The sequence below is a fragment of the Beta vulgaris genome, chromosome 9 (genome assembly GCF_026745355.1).
Source record: "Beta vulgaris subsp. vulgaris cultivar EL10 chromosome 9, EL10.2, whole genome shotgun sequence".
In the NCBI taxonomy this organism is placed as follows: domain Eukaryota; kingdom Viridiplantae; phylum Streptophyta; class Magnoliopsida; order Caryophyllales; family Amaranthaceae; genus Beta; species Beta vulgaris.
Genome location: NC_079210.1, coordinates 33471684 through 33484325, shown reverse-complemented (window position 1 = coordinate 33484325; position 12642 = coordinate 33471684). Strand labels below are relative to the sequence as shown.

Sequence of the window (12642 nt, the reverse complement as noted above, 5' to 3'; positions counted from 1 at the left end):
TCATTCTTTTTCAGGTAGTCTTCATTTTTTTTCAGGTAGTCCAACTGAAAAAAAACAAAGTCCAACTGAAACAAAACAAAGTCCAACTGAAAGAAACACAAAGTCCAACTGAAAGAAACACAAAGTCCAACTGAAAGAAAACAAAGTCCAACTGAATGAAAACAAAGTCCAACTGAAAGAAAACAAAGTCCAACTGAAAAATAAAACACTAACCTCTGCTTTCTCTCACTTTCTGCTTCTTCTTCATTCCTCTTAGCTGATTTTTTTCTTCTTTGTTAGATTATGAAATTATTGCAACTGAGAAGGGAAGAATAATGTGCTGTGTTTGATTGAGAAGGGAAGAATAATGTGCTGTGTTTGATAGATTCGTGTTGCCCATAATATACAGCCCTAGGTTCCTTATGATAAGGAACAGAAAATAAAGATAGAAAAGTTTCCTAAAAACTAGGAATACAATCACAGTGGGAATCATAACAATAAATTCCTAATATATCGCAACATACATTGAGGTTGGAACTGGTGGTGCCGCAGAATATGGATTTCAAATTTGGAAAATTTGTGATGTATAACTTAGATAAGGAAAACGGCAGATGAAGTGAATGATTATGGCAGATTTGAAGGATTATATGAAAATCCAGAGAAGAAGAAGAAAGAGGAGAGAGAATGTGACCTAAAAAGTGAAGCAGATAGAAGATGTATTGGGCTCAGCCCATCTGACAGTAAACAATACGTCAGACGGTCTGACCCAATACTTTCTCTTTCTTTAATACCTATTGTAGATGCCGTTTGACCTTTAATTAAAGATATTTCTAAAAAAAAAAAGACGATGATTCTCATCTCAGTGCACCAATTTGGGCTGGCTAATCAAATAACCTAACAACCCATCACCTATAATATACAAAAGCCTAAAACTCAAAGAAGAAAAAGCAAAGACAAAGCAGTCAAAATTCAGACAAAATTACTCTCTCAAATTTCAGCAAAGCATCAAAGTAAAGTCCACCCTCCACTCCACCTCCATTACCAAAAAGCCCAGTACAGAAAAACATAATAAAAAAAGGGTTAAAAAAAAGGGGGAAGCACTCAAATCATCCATCAACAAGCAATTCCACTACTCACTTCTCTCTCCTCAATCAATTCTGGGCAAAATCCATCACTCTCAAACGGTCGAATTTGCTAAAAAAAACTTCAAAAAGAGGTTCAGAAATGGCAGGGTATAGAACAGATGATGATTATGATTACTTGTTTAAACTTGTTTTAATTGGAGATTCAGGAGTGGGTAAGTCAAATTTACTATCGAGATTCACAAAAAATGAGTTTAATCTGGAGTCTAAATCTACTATTGGGGTTGAGTTTGCAACTCGGAGTTTGACTGTTGATGGTAAGGTCATTAAAGCTCAGATTTGGGATACTGCTGGCCAAGAAAGGTAATAATCATGTTCTTATTTGGTTGTTTTTTGACTTCTTTTTTTTGTGGGGTTTTAGTGGTGAATCTTTGCTGATAATGTTCTGTTATAGTTTTTGGGAGTTGTGTTTTCGAAGGATTAATGATTTGGTTAGTTTTTATGATGTGGGTGTTTCTTTATTGGGTTGAATTATTGATGAAATTGCGTTTACAAGGCTATGATTGATGATTTATAGGTGTTGTACCTTTTGTTTTGTGGGTTTATTTCGGATTGAAGGATTGTTTGCTTTAAAAGGATGTTGGTGATGGTTTTGGTTGTCATAGAGGAGGTTTAGTTAGGTGGGTCTTATGTCTCTTAGGAGACCATCAATTAGATTTGCAAATTGCAATGATATACTAAAGAAGATTAGCATGGCCCTCCCCGAATCTAAAACAAAGGGGAATTTTGGGTTGTGATTCTCACGTTATGGGCAATTCAAACCTGCAAGCTAAGGGAGATGTGTTGTTCCATTTGGAAGTATGTCTTGGATGTGCACCATATTGGATGAATTATTGGAAATTTACGCTTATGTAAGTGCAGGGTCATCTTAAAATGTTCGGTGGCCCTGTGCTAATTTTGATAGTTAGGCCTGGAAAAATGAAAAATGACACAAAATTTTAGTAGATATATACCATATAATTCATGCCAAATTCTGTAGTGAAAAGGTTTGATTTACACTAAGCCGACATTGTGACACGGGGAGATAAATTTGATGGTTTTGCTTGACTGTTTTTAACTTCTTTTTTTTCAGGGCCTCTTACTTTAGGGGCTCTGTGGCATATTTTGACACCTTGTTAGACGATCCTCTATAAATGCATAGATGAAATTCATTTAGAAATTTGATGTGGTGTGGCAGGATCACAGCTATGACTTTGAATCTAGAAATTATCTCAAGGTCATTGTCCTGACTGAGAGATTCCAGCACACATTTGTATGAGTTATTTCCATTAGTTTACGTGAGTAACTACCTTTAGTTTAGCTCCCCCCCTCCCCCCTCCCCCCAAACGACCCACCTTGTAAAATTCCTCTTTCCAGAACAAACCACATTTTAGTACATTCTTCATTCACCACCATCTAGCTTTTGTGCAAAAATGTCTCTGTGTTCAGTTGCACCTATATCTTTTGGTGTGACTAGCTTTTGATTTCATGAGTTCATTATGCTTAATAGATATCATGTATTAAGTATATACAGGATAAAGTTTATAGATGCCATGTAGATGTCTTTTGTATGTGTTATCAATTTTTCTATGAGGTAGTTTGCTCCCGAAAAAATCTAATTAAAAGTTGGATTTCTGGATGCTTACATGCTTCATGGTCTAATCATAAGTGTAACTGCAAAGAGGAGTTGGTTGTTTTGGGTTCTGCCCTACGTCTGTTTAAGGTACTTGGCTGCTGGTTGAGGGAAGAAAGGTGATTTGCAGTTGCAAAAGACTTACATTATGCAGGGTGATCATCATTTTGTCATATAGTCTACTTGTGGACTTAGCTGATAATGTATTGTTGATGATGATCTATAATCCCTGTTTCTTCAATGGCTATAGTCCTCATGATATGCTTGTGTCTCCTGGTGAAGTTTTAGTTATTCTATGTGAATTTTATTATTCAAATTTGAAAGGCTATGGAGTTAGGAATTAAAATCCAGATTCACTCTACTTGGGCCTCTTATTCTAAATTAAAGCCAATTACTTTTCAAAAGTGAACTTGAGGCACTACTAGGTCTAAGGCCCAGAAACTTGATGGCTTTACATCAGACCACTCTGGTCCTAGGGAGGTTGGTGAGGTGTATTAAGTCTATGCCTCAGGCCATCTCTAATAAGGCTCCAGATATAAGGAGGCTTGCAGCTTGTACAAATAAATACTCATCTGATTTTCCTGAAACCCTTTGCTCTCTAAACCTCCTTCTCTGAATCTTTCGATCTTCTGAAGAGTCTAAAAGCATCTCCGAGCAACTTAGATTTATGTAGAATCTGCAAACCATCTTGCAAATTGATGGCCTTAAAAAAAAATATAAAGCAGTCTTGTGGTTAATAGAAAGAAACAGAGAGTGGTTGATGAAATTGGAACTTCTTGACTTGGGATCGCATTTCTTGCATACAGGCAGAGGGCAGCTAGGTCTTAACCATATGTTAGAATAGGTTTAGATGTGTGATCACTGCTGTTTCAAAGAATTACTATTATCTTGCAACTAGCATAGTCGTATAGGCCACTATGACTAGTGTGAATTCCATAACGGTTTAAGGAAAGGATCTCCCATTAGCATTAGTAGTTGTAGTTGATTGCTAAGCATCAATATATAGGGAGAGTGGCACTTTAGGTAATGGAATTATAACTAAACTTGTTAGTAGCTTGGAGATAAGATAGGTAAATCCCCCTACATGTTAATGCTTACATTGATACTCATCCTGTGTAATGAACTGACATTGTTGGGAGGCAGATTAAAGATGAAGATTGAAGACTAAAACTGATATTTGATTGTTATGTGGAAATTTAGAGCAAAATAAAGATAGTAACAAGCTTTCAAGAAGCTTGTATCTCTCCCATAAACTAGCCACTAAACTCTCAAATATTTTCAACATATATTTCTCTTTCCTATTCTTCTCTATTTATATCAGATTTTCCAACTCTCTCATCTAACTAACTAGCTGCCTTCCTCCCCAAGTAAAACATAACAACTAATCTGTATTACCAAAAGTACCCTTGGCCCCCTAGGCTAGTCTACTATGTCATGCTCTCATTTTCTTGAGCAAGATTTGGATGCATGCAACAAGGAGTTCATCGATCACAATACTTGCTAAGGTCTTAAAAAGAATATCATAAGTCTGGTGGCCTTGAGTAATGGAATTGGGATCTTCGTAATCTGATATCGATTTTTGCATGAACTTACACTATGGCGTCTTCTTCCCTTTCCGATAAAAGATAGAATGGGGATATGGCTTCTCCCTTTTTTGCCCTTCTCCGGTTCTTCCTTTTCAGATCTGCTGATTGTAGTTGCAAGCCTGCAACCATGCCATAAGTTTTACAAAAGTTTTGTCAAACAAGCATGGAAAGCCACTTATCCATTGACCTAATGCTTCAAGAAATGGACATTAGGGAAGAATTGCATGTGCCTCATTTCCTCTTTTAAGACCCTTGTTACCTTTGAGCGCCCTGATTAACCAAGTTAAGGAAAGCAGGACTGATGATTAATGGACTTGAACTTGGTAAATTGAATGAATGGAGAGTCAAATGTATAGCAGATTCTGATTAATTTGAATGTGTTGGGCTGTGAAAGGATTCCTTGAAGAGCAACTAATGGGCATTGCAAAGATCAAATGCATGAAGAAAATATCTGGTAGATATATAGAGTGCCAATATTTTGACACTGTTTCAATTAATTTAGAAAAATTAAGGTGCCAGAGCAATGGCTTAGCTGCTTTGGTCAATGCCTCTCATGAGTGGGCTTATAACAGAAATTTTTAGTAAAGGTCTGATACTATTTGGAGCGGATCATGATGATTTGTACACCACTAACTTTATCACCTACCTTTCCCATTTCACTGTTCATACCTACATTCACGAGGTTCCCCATTTACCTTCTCTCTTTACCTATCTATACCTTACTACCTTTTCTCTCTCCTACTTTCTATATCCCACCAATATTAACAAAAGGGGGGGGGGGGACCATTTGCCTAGCTACATGGGGGCGTTTTGGTTCTTTGCAAATATGGGAAGCCTCCGTGTTTTTTGGTGTTCCACTTTTCATGGGAAGCATACAACAATGGTGGGAAGCTTCTCTTTCTCCTTTTTTTTTTTTTGAAATGGGGAACCTCATTTTCCACTGATGTGGGTGCTCTTATTAGGGGTAAAAGTGTGTACTTGCAGACCTCCTTAGAATTAGATGCTGTCTATGATAGGATACATACTAGGTGATAGCTGTCTTTGCTGTTGTAGGCTTGTAGCTGTGTCGTACTTCATGAGTGAAAAATGACAGTTACTTTTAATGAGGGGTCCTTGTGAGTAAAAGAAAGGGGCAGACCTAGAATGACTCCAACGACTTAAGGAGAAAGGACCACTTTTCATGGGGGCGTTTTGGTTCTTTGCAAATATGGGAAGCCTCCGTGTTTTTTGGTGTTCCACTTTTCATGGGAAGCATACAACAATGGTGGGAAGCTTCTCTTTCTCCTTTTTTTTTTTTTTGAAATGGGGAACCTCATTTTCCACTGATGTGGGTGCTCTTATTAGGGGTAAAAGTGTGTACTTGCAGACCTCCTTAGAATTAGATGCTGTCTATGATAGGATACATACTAGGTGATAGCTGTCTTTGCTGTTGTAGGCTTGTAGCTGTGTCGTACTTCATGAGTGAAAAATGACAGTTACTTTTAATGAGGGGTCCTTGTGAGTAAAAGAAAGGGGCAGACCTAGAATGACTCCAACGACTTAAGGAGAAAGGACCACTTTTCATGGGGGCGTTTTGGTTCTTTGCAAATATGGGAAGCCTCCGTGTTTTTTGGTGTTCCACTTTTCATGGGAAGCATACAACAATGGTGGGAAGCTTCTCTTTCTCCTTTTTTTTTTTTTTGAAATGGGGAACCTCATTTTCCACTGATGTGGGTGCTCTTATTAGGGGTAAAAGTGTGTACTTGCAGACCTCCTTAGAATTAGATGCTGTCTATGATAGGATACATACTAGGTGATAGCTGTCTTTGCTGTTGTAGGCTTGTAGCTGTGTCGTACTTCATGAGTGAAAAATGACAGTTACTTTTAATGAGGGGTCCTTGTGAGTAAAAGAAAGGGGCAGACCTAGAATGACTCCAACGACTTAAGGAGAAAGGACCTTTTTTTTCTTTTTTTTTTTTTTTTTTTTGTTGAACACAAGGTATTGGGGGAGGGGGGGGGGTGTTTGGAGGAGTAGGGGTATAAGTGATGGCATGAACTACAATGTTCCATTGGTGATTGCTAAGCTGATAAGCCAGGTGTGCGCTACATTGTACGTACCACCCAAGTACGTGGAGTTGTCTTATAACACTCAAGACAAGTAAATGCCGAGTTACTTTGAGTATTATGCAGCGTATGCAGCTTGTAAATGCAAATGCTTCCTTAGCTTCATGAGGATTCTTCCAACTCTTATTTTTATGCAAATGCTTGTTATAACTTTGAGATAAAACTCAATTGGTGCAAGATTCCAGGCCCTACTTATTTAGCTTTGGTGTTTGACACACCTAGTACTCAGTAAGCAGTATGATTTGTCTTATGTCTTTTGCTAGTATCTCTATCTAACATCTTCAGAAGATACTCATAGAACTCACGAAATTCCATTAAGATTTCTGAGCCTTCCGATATACAATTGTAGCACATGGTATCTCGTTATAGTTGCTTCTTGATTTTGTTCTCATGGCTCCCTTGTTGCACATATCTTTTTCTTTGCTGTTTTGGTTGGTACCTTTCTTACTCTGTACTGAATTTTGCCTTCTGCATCACTTTTTTATTTTATGGAGATTGTCCAGCTTCTAGTTAATTGTCAATTTTTGGAAAAATTAGTGAAGCAAGCTTTAGAAGGTAAAGGCCTAAGCTAAATTTGTGCATTGCAATCTTGCGGAATGTATGCATTTCTTGTTGATTTGCAACTATATTTAACTTACGGTCTTGTGTCCTCGCAATTTATTTGGATTGTTCTTTGTGGCAAGAGAAAGACAAGGTCTAGACTCTAGAGGAAGACTAGGCAGGGATCAGTATTGAATGGTAGATAGTAATGTCTCTGATCTCAAGCTTCAATTGGGGATGGCGGTCTTCTGGTCTCTTTTATGTCCCATACTTGCTATCAATCCCAATGGAGCTGTTGGGGTGAAAGCAATTGATAGACCTTTGAAGATGCTTCACTAAACTGTTGGCCTGTTTTTGCTCATTTGCATTCTTTTTTTTTTTTTTGCAACTGAGATACCTTTTTTTGGTGTTTTGCAACAGATATACCTGAGTACTCCTTTGGTGTTGTTCTGATGTCTCACGCAGTACTACAGTAGTCTTATAGCTGAAACATTAATGCCCAGTAATAAATGTGGATTACACTGCTTTGTTGGTAGTTTCCTAGTCTTGCCTTCTCAAAAATGCTGATAGACACAATAAATTTAGGTCATTTTACACGGTGCATGCAATCACTACTTACCCAAGGAACAAGATTGGGCAATACACCCAAAGACCAATATATTTTCTATGGAGCCTGCTCCTCCACAGCTTAACTTTGTAGTACTAGTCTAGTAAGACAATAAGCAAAGGATGGCGATGGCAAATGAACCATCATGACAAAGTCAAATTGGGTACTCTCTTGGTAAATGACTTACCTACAAATGGGAGAAGGGAATCATGAAAATTGCATAGTGCTAGAAATGTCAAAGATGTCAAATGATAGGGTACAACCTTTATTTGTCCATGAAAACTGCCATATAGCAACAATAGGCAGTAATGTAAAATGATCAGCAGTATGGCTATTGCAGAGTAGGCAGGGAGAAGAGAAGGTAATTGTAATAGCCAGTGTTACTCCGACACCTTCATTTACCTCAAAAACGGGGTGTCGTGTCGTGTCTGAGATGACACTTTACTTGGATACTTCATTCTAAACTAAAAACTTGACTTTTTTCTACAAAATAGCCAAGTCGGATACTTGGACACCCGTATCCGAGTAGACACTCAATCCGTGTCTGAGTAACATAGGTAATAGCTACTAGTCGTGAATTGTTATGAGTGATTTAATCTAAGATGAGGGGTTGGTGATGTTGACAGTCTCTTTGCTATCAGAAAGTGGTCATAATGTAGTTTGAGATGCCTATGGCAACCAACTATGCTGTTAGTAAAGGGGGAGAAATAATGAAAGATGAGTTTAATTTAGCGGTTGTATGATAAATGGACTTATCCTGTTATCACTTTACATTGCCTCATAAGTATTAACTGTACTTGATTTTTCACAGCCAAATAACTTAAGAGAGATTTTATAAACTGGGAGAGATCGTCTAACAGCACTTTGTCTAATGCTTTGCCTACCAACTCTTGTTATAGCATCTTAGCAAGTGCTTGCATGTGTTTCTATACCATGTCAAATAAACTATTGGCTGCATGTTCCTTGGGCTGTGGCCTTTGTTCATTGGTATTGAAAGGCAAATGGTACACCTTGCATGTTCCATTAGGTTTATCTTGGCTAATTGTTACTTTCCTGGAATGAAGGGTGGCTGATTTTTTGTTGGGAAGTGGGAGGTAAATAATTTGCAACATCTACTGTAATTGGCAACTTTCCTTAAATCCAATTGTGTTCGTCATATGTTTGATTTGGTTTGTCCCAGAAACTGTAATAGCTATATATGTTGATGTACTTCCCACATAATGTGGCTTTAAGGAAATCTCAGAAATATGGGGTGTACAGGTTAAGACGTATTGTGGGGGGCTTTCTAGTTATTGACTGGGACTTTCTATTACCATTATGGTGTTCTAATAATAGTCAATAAACATGATGTCTTTTGCAGTTTTGGTTATCGATGTTGTGACTTATGCTAGATAACGAGGTGAAATTCTATGTTGCACAGACACGGATTAAGTGTTTACTCGGATATGGGTGTCCAAGTGTCGGTCTCGGCTGTTTTGTAGAAAAAAGACAAGTTTTTAATTTAAAATGAAGTATCCAAGTGAAGTGTCGTGTCGGACACGACACTACACGACACCCGTTTTTGAGGTAAATGTAGGTGTCGGAGTAACATAGGTGACATTTACTCCATCTTGTAACAATATTCCTGTCTCATATTAGAATTTGCCGAATATATTTATAATTTCTGAGTAACAAAGCATAATAAGATACTTGAAAAAGAAAAATTATCTTTCTATGAGTTAAGCATATGGTAGGTGTGACTTTATAAGACACAAGTCATGACAAAAGACAAGATGCTGGAAAAGAATTTGAATGAGAACTGATACGAAATAATAGGTTGATGCTGGGATTTCAGCCTTGCCAATTTGAAGGGGGATTTATATGGAAAATTTTCAGAGCTCGAAAAACAATGGCTTATTTGCTGAGGGTGAACATGACTCATCATGTAATCAGTAATCACATGTGTGGAAATTGAATAGGCTTTTATTGTTAGAGAGGACTGAGGAGTATGTATCTTTGTGGCGCATGTCTATTAAGAAAATAATGTCATCTAGAAGGGCGACATGCTGTCTACATGTTTTGAGATGATGAGTATCACCAAAACACTTGATAATTAACAAAAAAATTCTAAGTGGGTTTTAGGATGTTGTTAATGAGTTTTACTCTCCAATTCTTTCTATGTGATTGAAGGAAGAAAAGAGCGAGTATGAAGAGGGAACAAATGCTCAAAGACAAAAGTGGGAAAATGTCTCGAGTAGCCATTGAATTCTATAGTTTCTCATATAGAGGGTGACTTACCCTTTGTATTTCCCCTTATCCTAAAAACAGATTTTCCTCATCCTCTGGTGCTTTTTTTAGTTTCCCATTTCTAATTTTCTGTATCCCTTTGCTTTAGTTTTGCAACACTGGACGTTAATTGCAACTCTGTGCCCAAAGTGATAAAGAAATAAAACAGTAAGCTCCAGTTTTGCCTTGAAGTCTTGAAATACTGTGTGCAAGAGTATATTTTGCTTCAGAAGATATGCTAAAGTCTGATTCAGTTTTTTAAAATGCTTTCCAATTTCTCAGACCCTACTGTGAATCATTGAAGCAACTTCAGCTGATCGATTGTCCCCATGTGTGTACAACTCGTCATACTTGAGATGAATATTTTATTTTCTTTTGCTGCTTTCATATAAATTGTTCAGAATTGACTGCATTTCTGCACCTATTCCTGAACCCATTAACATTCACTTGCTACTAAATTTCTTAACGCTATATAATATGTTAATTTATTAGGAAATTCTACATGGTAGCCCTCGACTTTTAAGTTTTTTACATGGTAGCACTTCTTAAACTTTTTTTATACTTGGTAGCCCCGAACTTCTGTTAACATTAATTCCGTAGCCCTCTTAAGTGAGTTCCGTTAAGTTGTTACTTTTAACATTTATTAGTCTGGTGCGCAAATCGAGACGTTTTTCGACTCCCAAAACTAGTATTTTTGGTCATTTTTTGACAATTTTGACCTCAAATCAAGCCCTAAAGGACATTGCCCCCCTAAACCTAGACTGAGTAGTTTTCCTAGGCATTCAAACTGAGACGTTTTCATGCACGTAAATCGAGGTAATTTTGTTTTTTATGTTAATTTATGGACATGCAAATTCTACTCATTCTATGTTTAGGGGGTCAATTCTATTCTTAAGGGATCTATGAGAGGTCGGAATTGTCAAAAAATGATCAGATTACTCATTTTGGATGTCGAAAAAGTCTCGATTTGTGTGCCAGACTAACAAATGTCAAAATTAACAACTTAAAGGGATTCATATAAGAGGGCTACGGAATTTGCATTAACAGAAGTTCGGAGCTACCAAGTATTAGAAAAATGTAAGAAGTGTAACCATGTAGAAAACTTAAAAGTTGGGGGCTACCATGTAGAATTTCCCTTATTTTAAGAACTGATAAACCACAACAGAAGATCCAATACGTATTGAGGTCCTCCATTATCCATCTGCAATACTTCAGCAAATGCAGCACAAAACAGTGAGGGTCGACCCTGAGACCTATTGCATTTCATGGTTAATCATTTTTGGGTTACAAAAACAATCATTGCTATGATTATGGAATAATAATTGGTTCACGCCTTGATGGCAGAATGTCATTATTATTCAGTTACCATAAGGCCATGATGATGGTTGATTGATAATGGAAGTGTGGAACTCTGCTGGTCATTTTACTTGCTGCTTGCTGAGTAAATCCTATCTGTTAACCAATTTTCTAATGACAGTATTCACAGACTTGTACTCTTATTTTTGTTTAAAATAGGTACCGAGCCATAACTAGTGCCTACTATCGAGGAGCTGTTGGTGCTTTACTCGTATATGATGTCACCCGAAAAGCTACTTTTGAGAACGCTTTAAGGTGGCTAAGAGAGCTAAGAGAGCACACTGATCCAAATGTTGTAGTCATGCTAATTGGGAACAAGTCAGATCTTCGACATCTTGTGGCTGTCACAACTGATGAAGGAAAGGCTGTTGCTGAGCAAGAGGGGCTCTTTTTCATGGAAACTTCTGCTCTTGAGGCAACCAATGTGGAATTAGCTTTTACGGAGGTTCTCACTCAGATTCATCGTATTGTGAGCAAGAAGGCTGTCGAGGCTGGTGATGCTTCTGCATCTGTTGTTCCATCCCAGGGAGAGAATATCAACATAAAAAATGAGGGATCAGCTTGGAAGAAGATGGGATGTTGCTCTAACTAGTTGTTATTGTTAGTAAGTCTTTGCTGCTATACTTTTTTGTTTCCCTTGGGAAAAATTTCTTACTGGTTGAATTTCAGCAGGCCGCCTTGATTAAAAAGAAAGAATAGGGATTTTTAATGTCTATATATTAGTAAATGTTCTAGATGCTTACATTTTAGTAGAAGTGATTTGGAAAAAATTTCTTTTTGTTTTTAAGCCTGGACTATGATTTATGTTCATAATTGTTATTAGAACATCACCTGGATGATGCAGCAGATTACTGGGTAACCTCTGTTAATTGAATCTGCCTTTCTGCCATTGCATACCAGAAATTTCTGGTGTTTTTGTTTTGCTGTGATTTGGGATAGATTGCTATGAATTTGTCAACAAATTGATCTCTTTACTAGAAGTTACTGTTGGCCTCAAAACAGGTAACTCAAAAGACATGATGAACAATCAAACTAAATTTTTGAGTGCAGATGAACGTTTAACTACTGATTGTATTGTTCTGCTTCATTCAGGGTGTATGAAAATAATCTAGGTGTGTAATATTATGCCAACAAACTTGGTAAAGTTGCAGGCAAACTAAATTAGTTTGAACTATTGTATCTTTTGTAGGAAGCCACAAAGCAGTAATATACGCATGATATGATTATCAATTTATTATACTCCCTCCTTTCGTATTAATATCCTCTCATTTTTCATGGGAATGAAGGAAAGTGGTACATATCATGATTTACATTTAATACTACTAATTGTCTTGGATAGCAAATGATTTTGCAGTTTCTATGTTATACTCCAACCTTTTTAACATTTTACGCAGCATCCTTAAACTTACAATTTCTAATGTACAATGTCCCTACCGGTAATTATGTCATTAT

General features: G+C 37.2%; 1 protein-coding gene across 1 annotated transcript; it reads left to right on the top strand.

The window, feature by feature from the left end:
- The first annotated feature begins 915 nt into the window (after positions 1–915).
- On the top strand, positions 916–12079 carry LOC104903396 (ras-related protein YPT3). The gene is made up of 2 exons (XM_010691422.4): positions 916–1424; positions 11350–12079. Exons 1-2 carry the CDS (start codon positions 1204–1206, stop codon positions 11780–11782), a joined length of 654 nt encoding a protein of 217 aa, XP_010689724.1. The 5' UTR covers positions 916–1203; the 3' UTR covers positions 11783–12079.
- The last annotated feature ends 563 nt before the right edge of the window (positions 12080–12642 follow it).

Excerpts from the sequence above, each read along its gene's own strand:
- LOC104903396 (XM_010691422.4), top strand. The coding sequence starts at position 1,204 with ATGGCAGGGTATAGAACAGATGATGATTATGATTACTTGTTTAAACTT. Across the intron at positions 1,425-11,349 it reads GATACTGCTGGCCAAGAAAG|GTACCGAGCCATAACTAGTG; the intron begins GTAATAATCATG and ends TGTTTAAAATAG.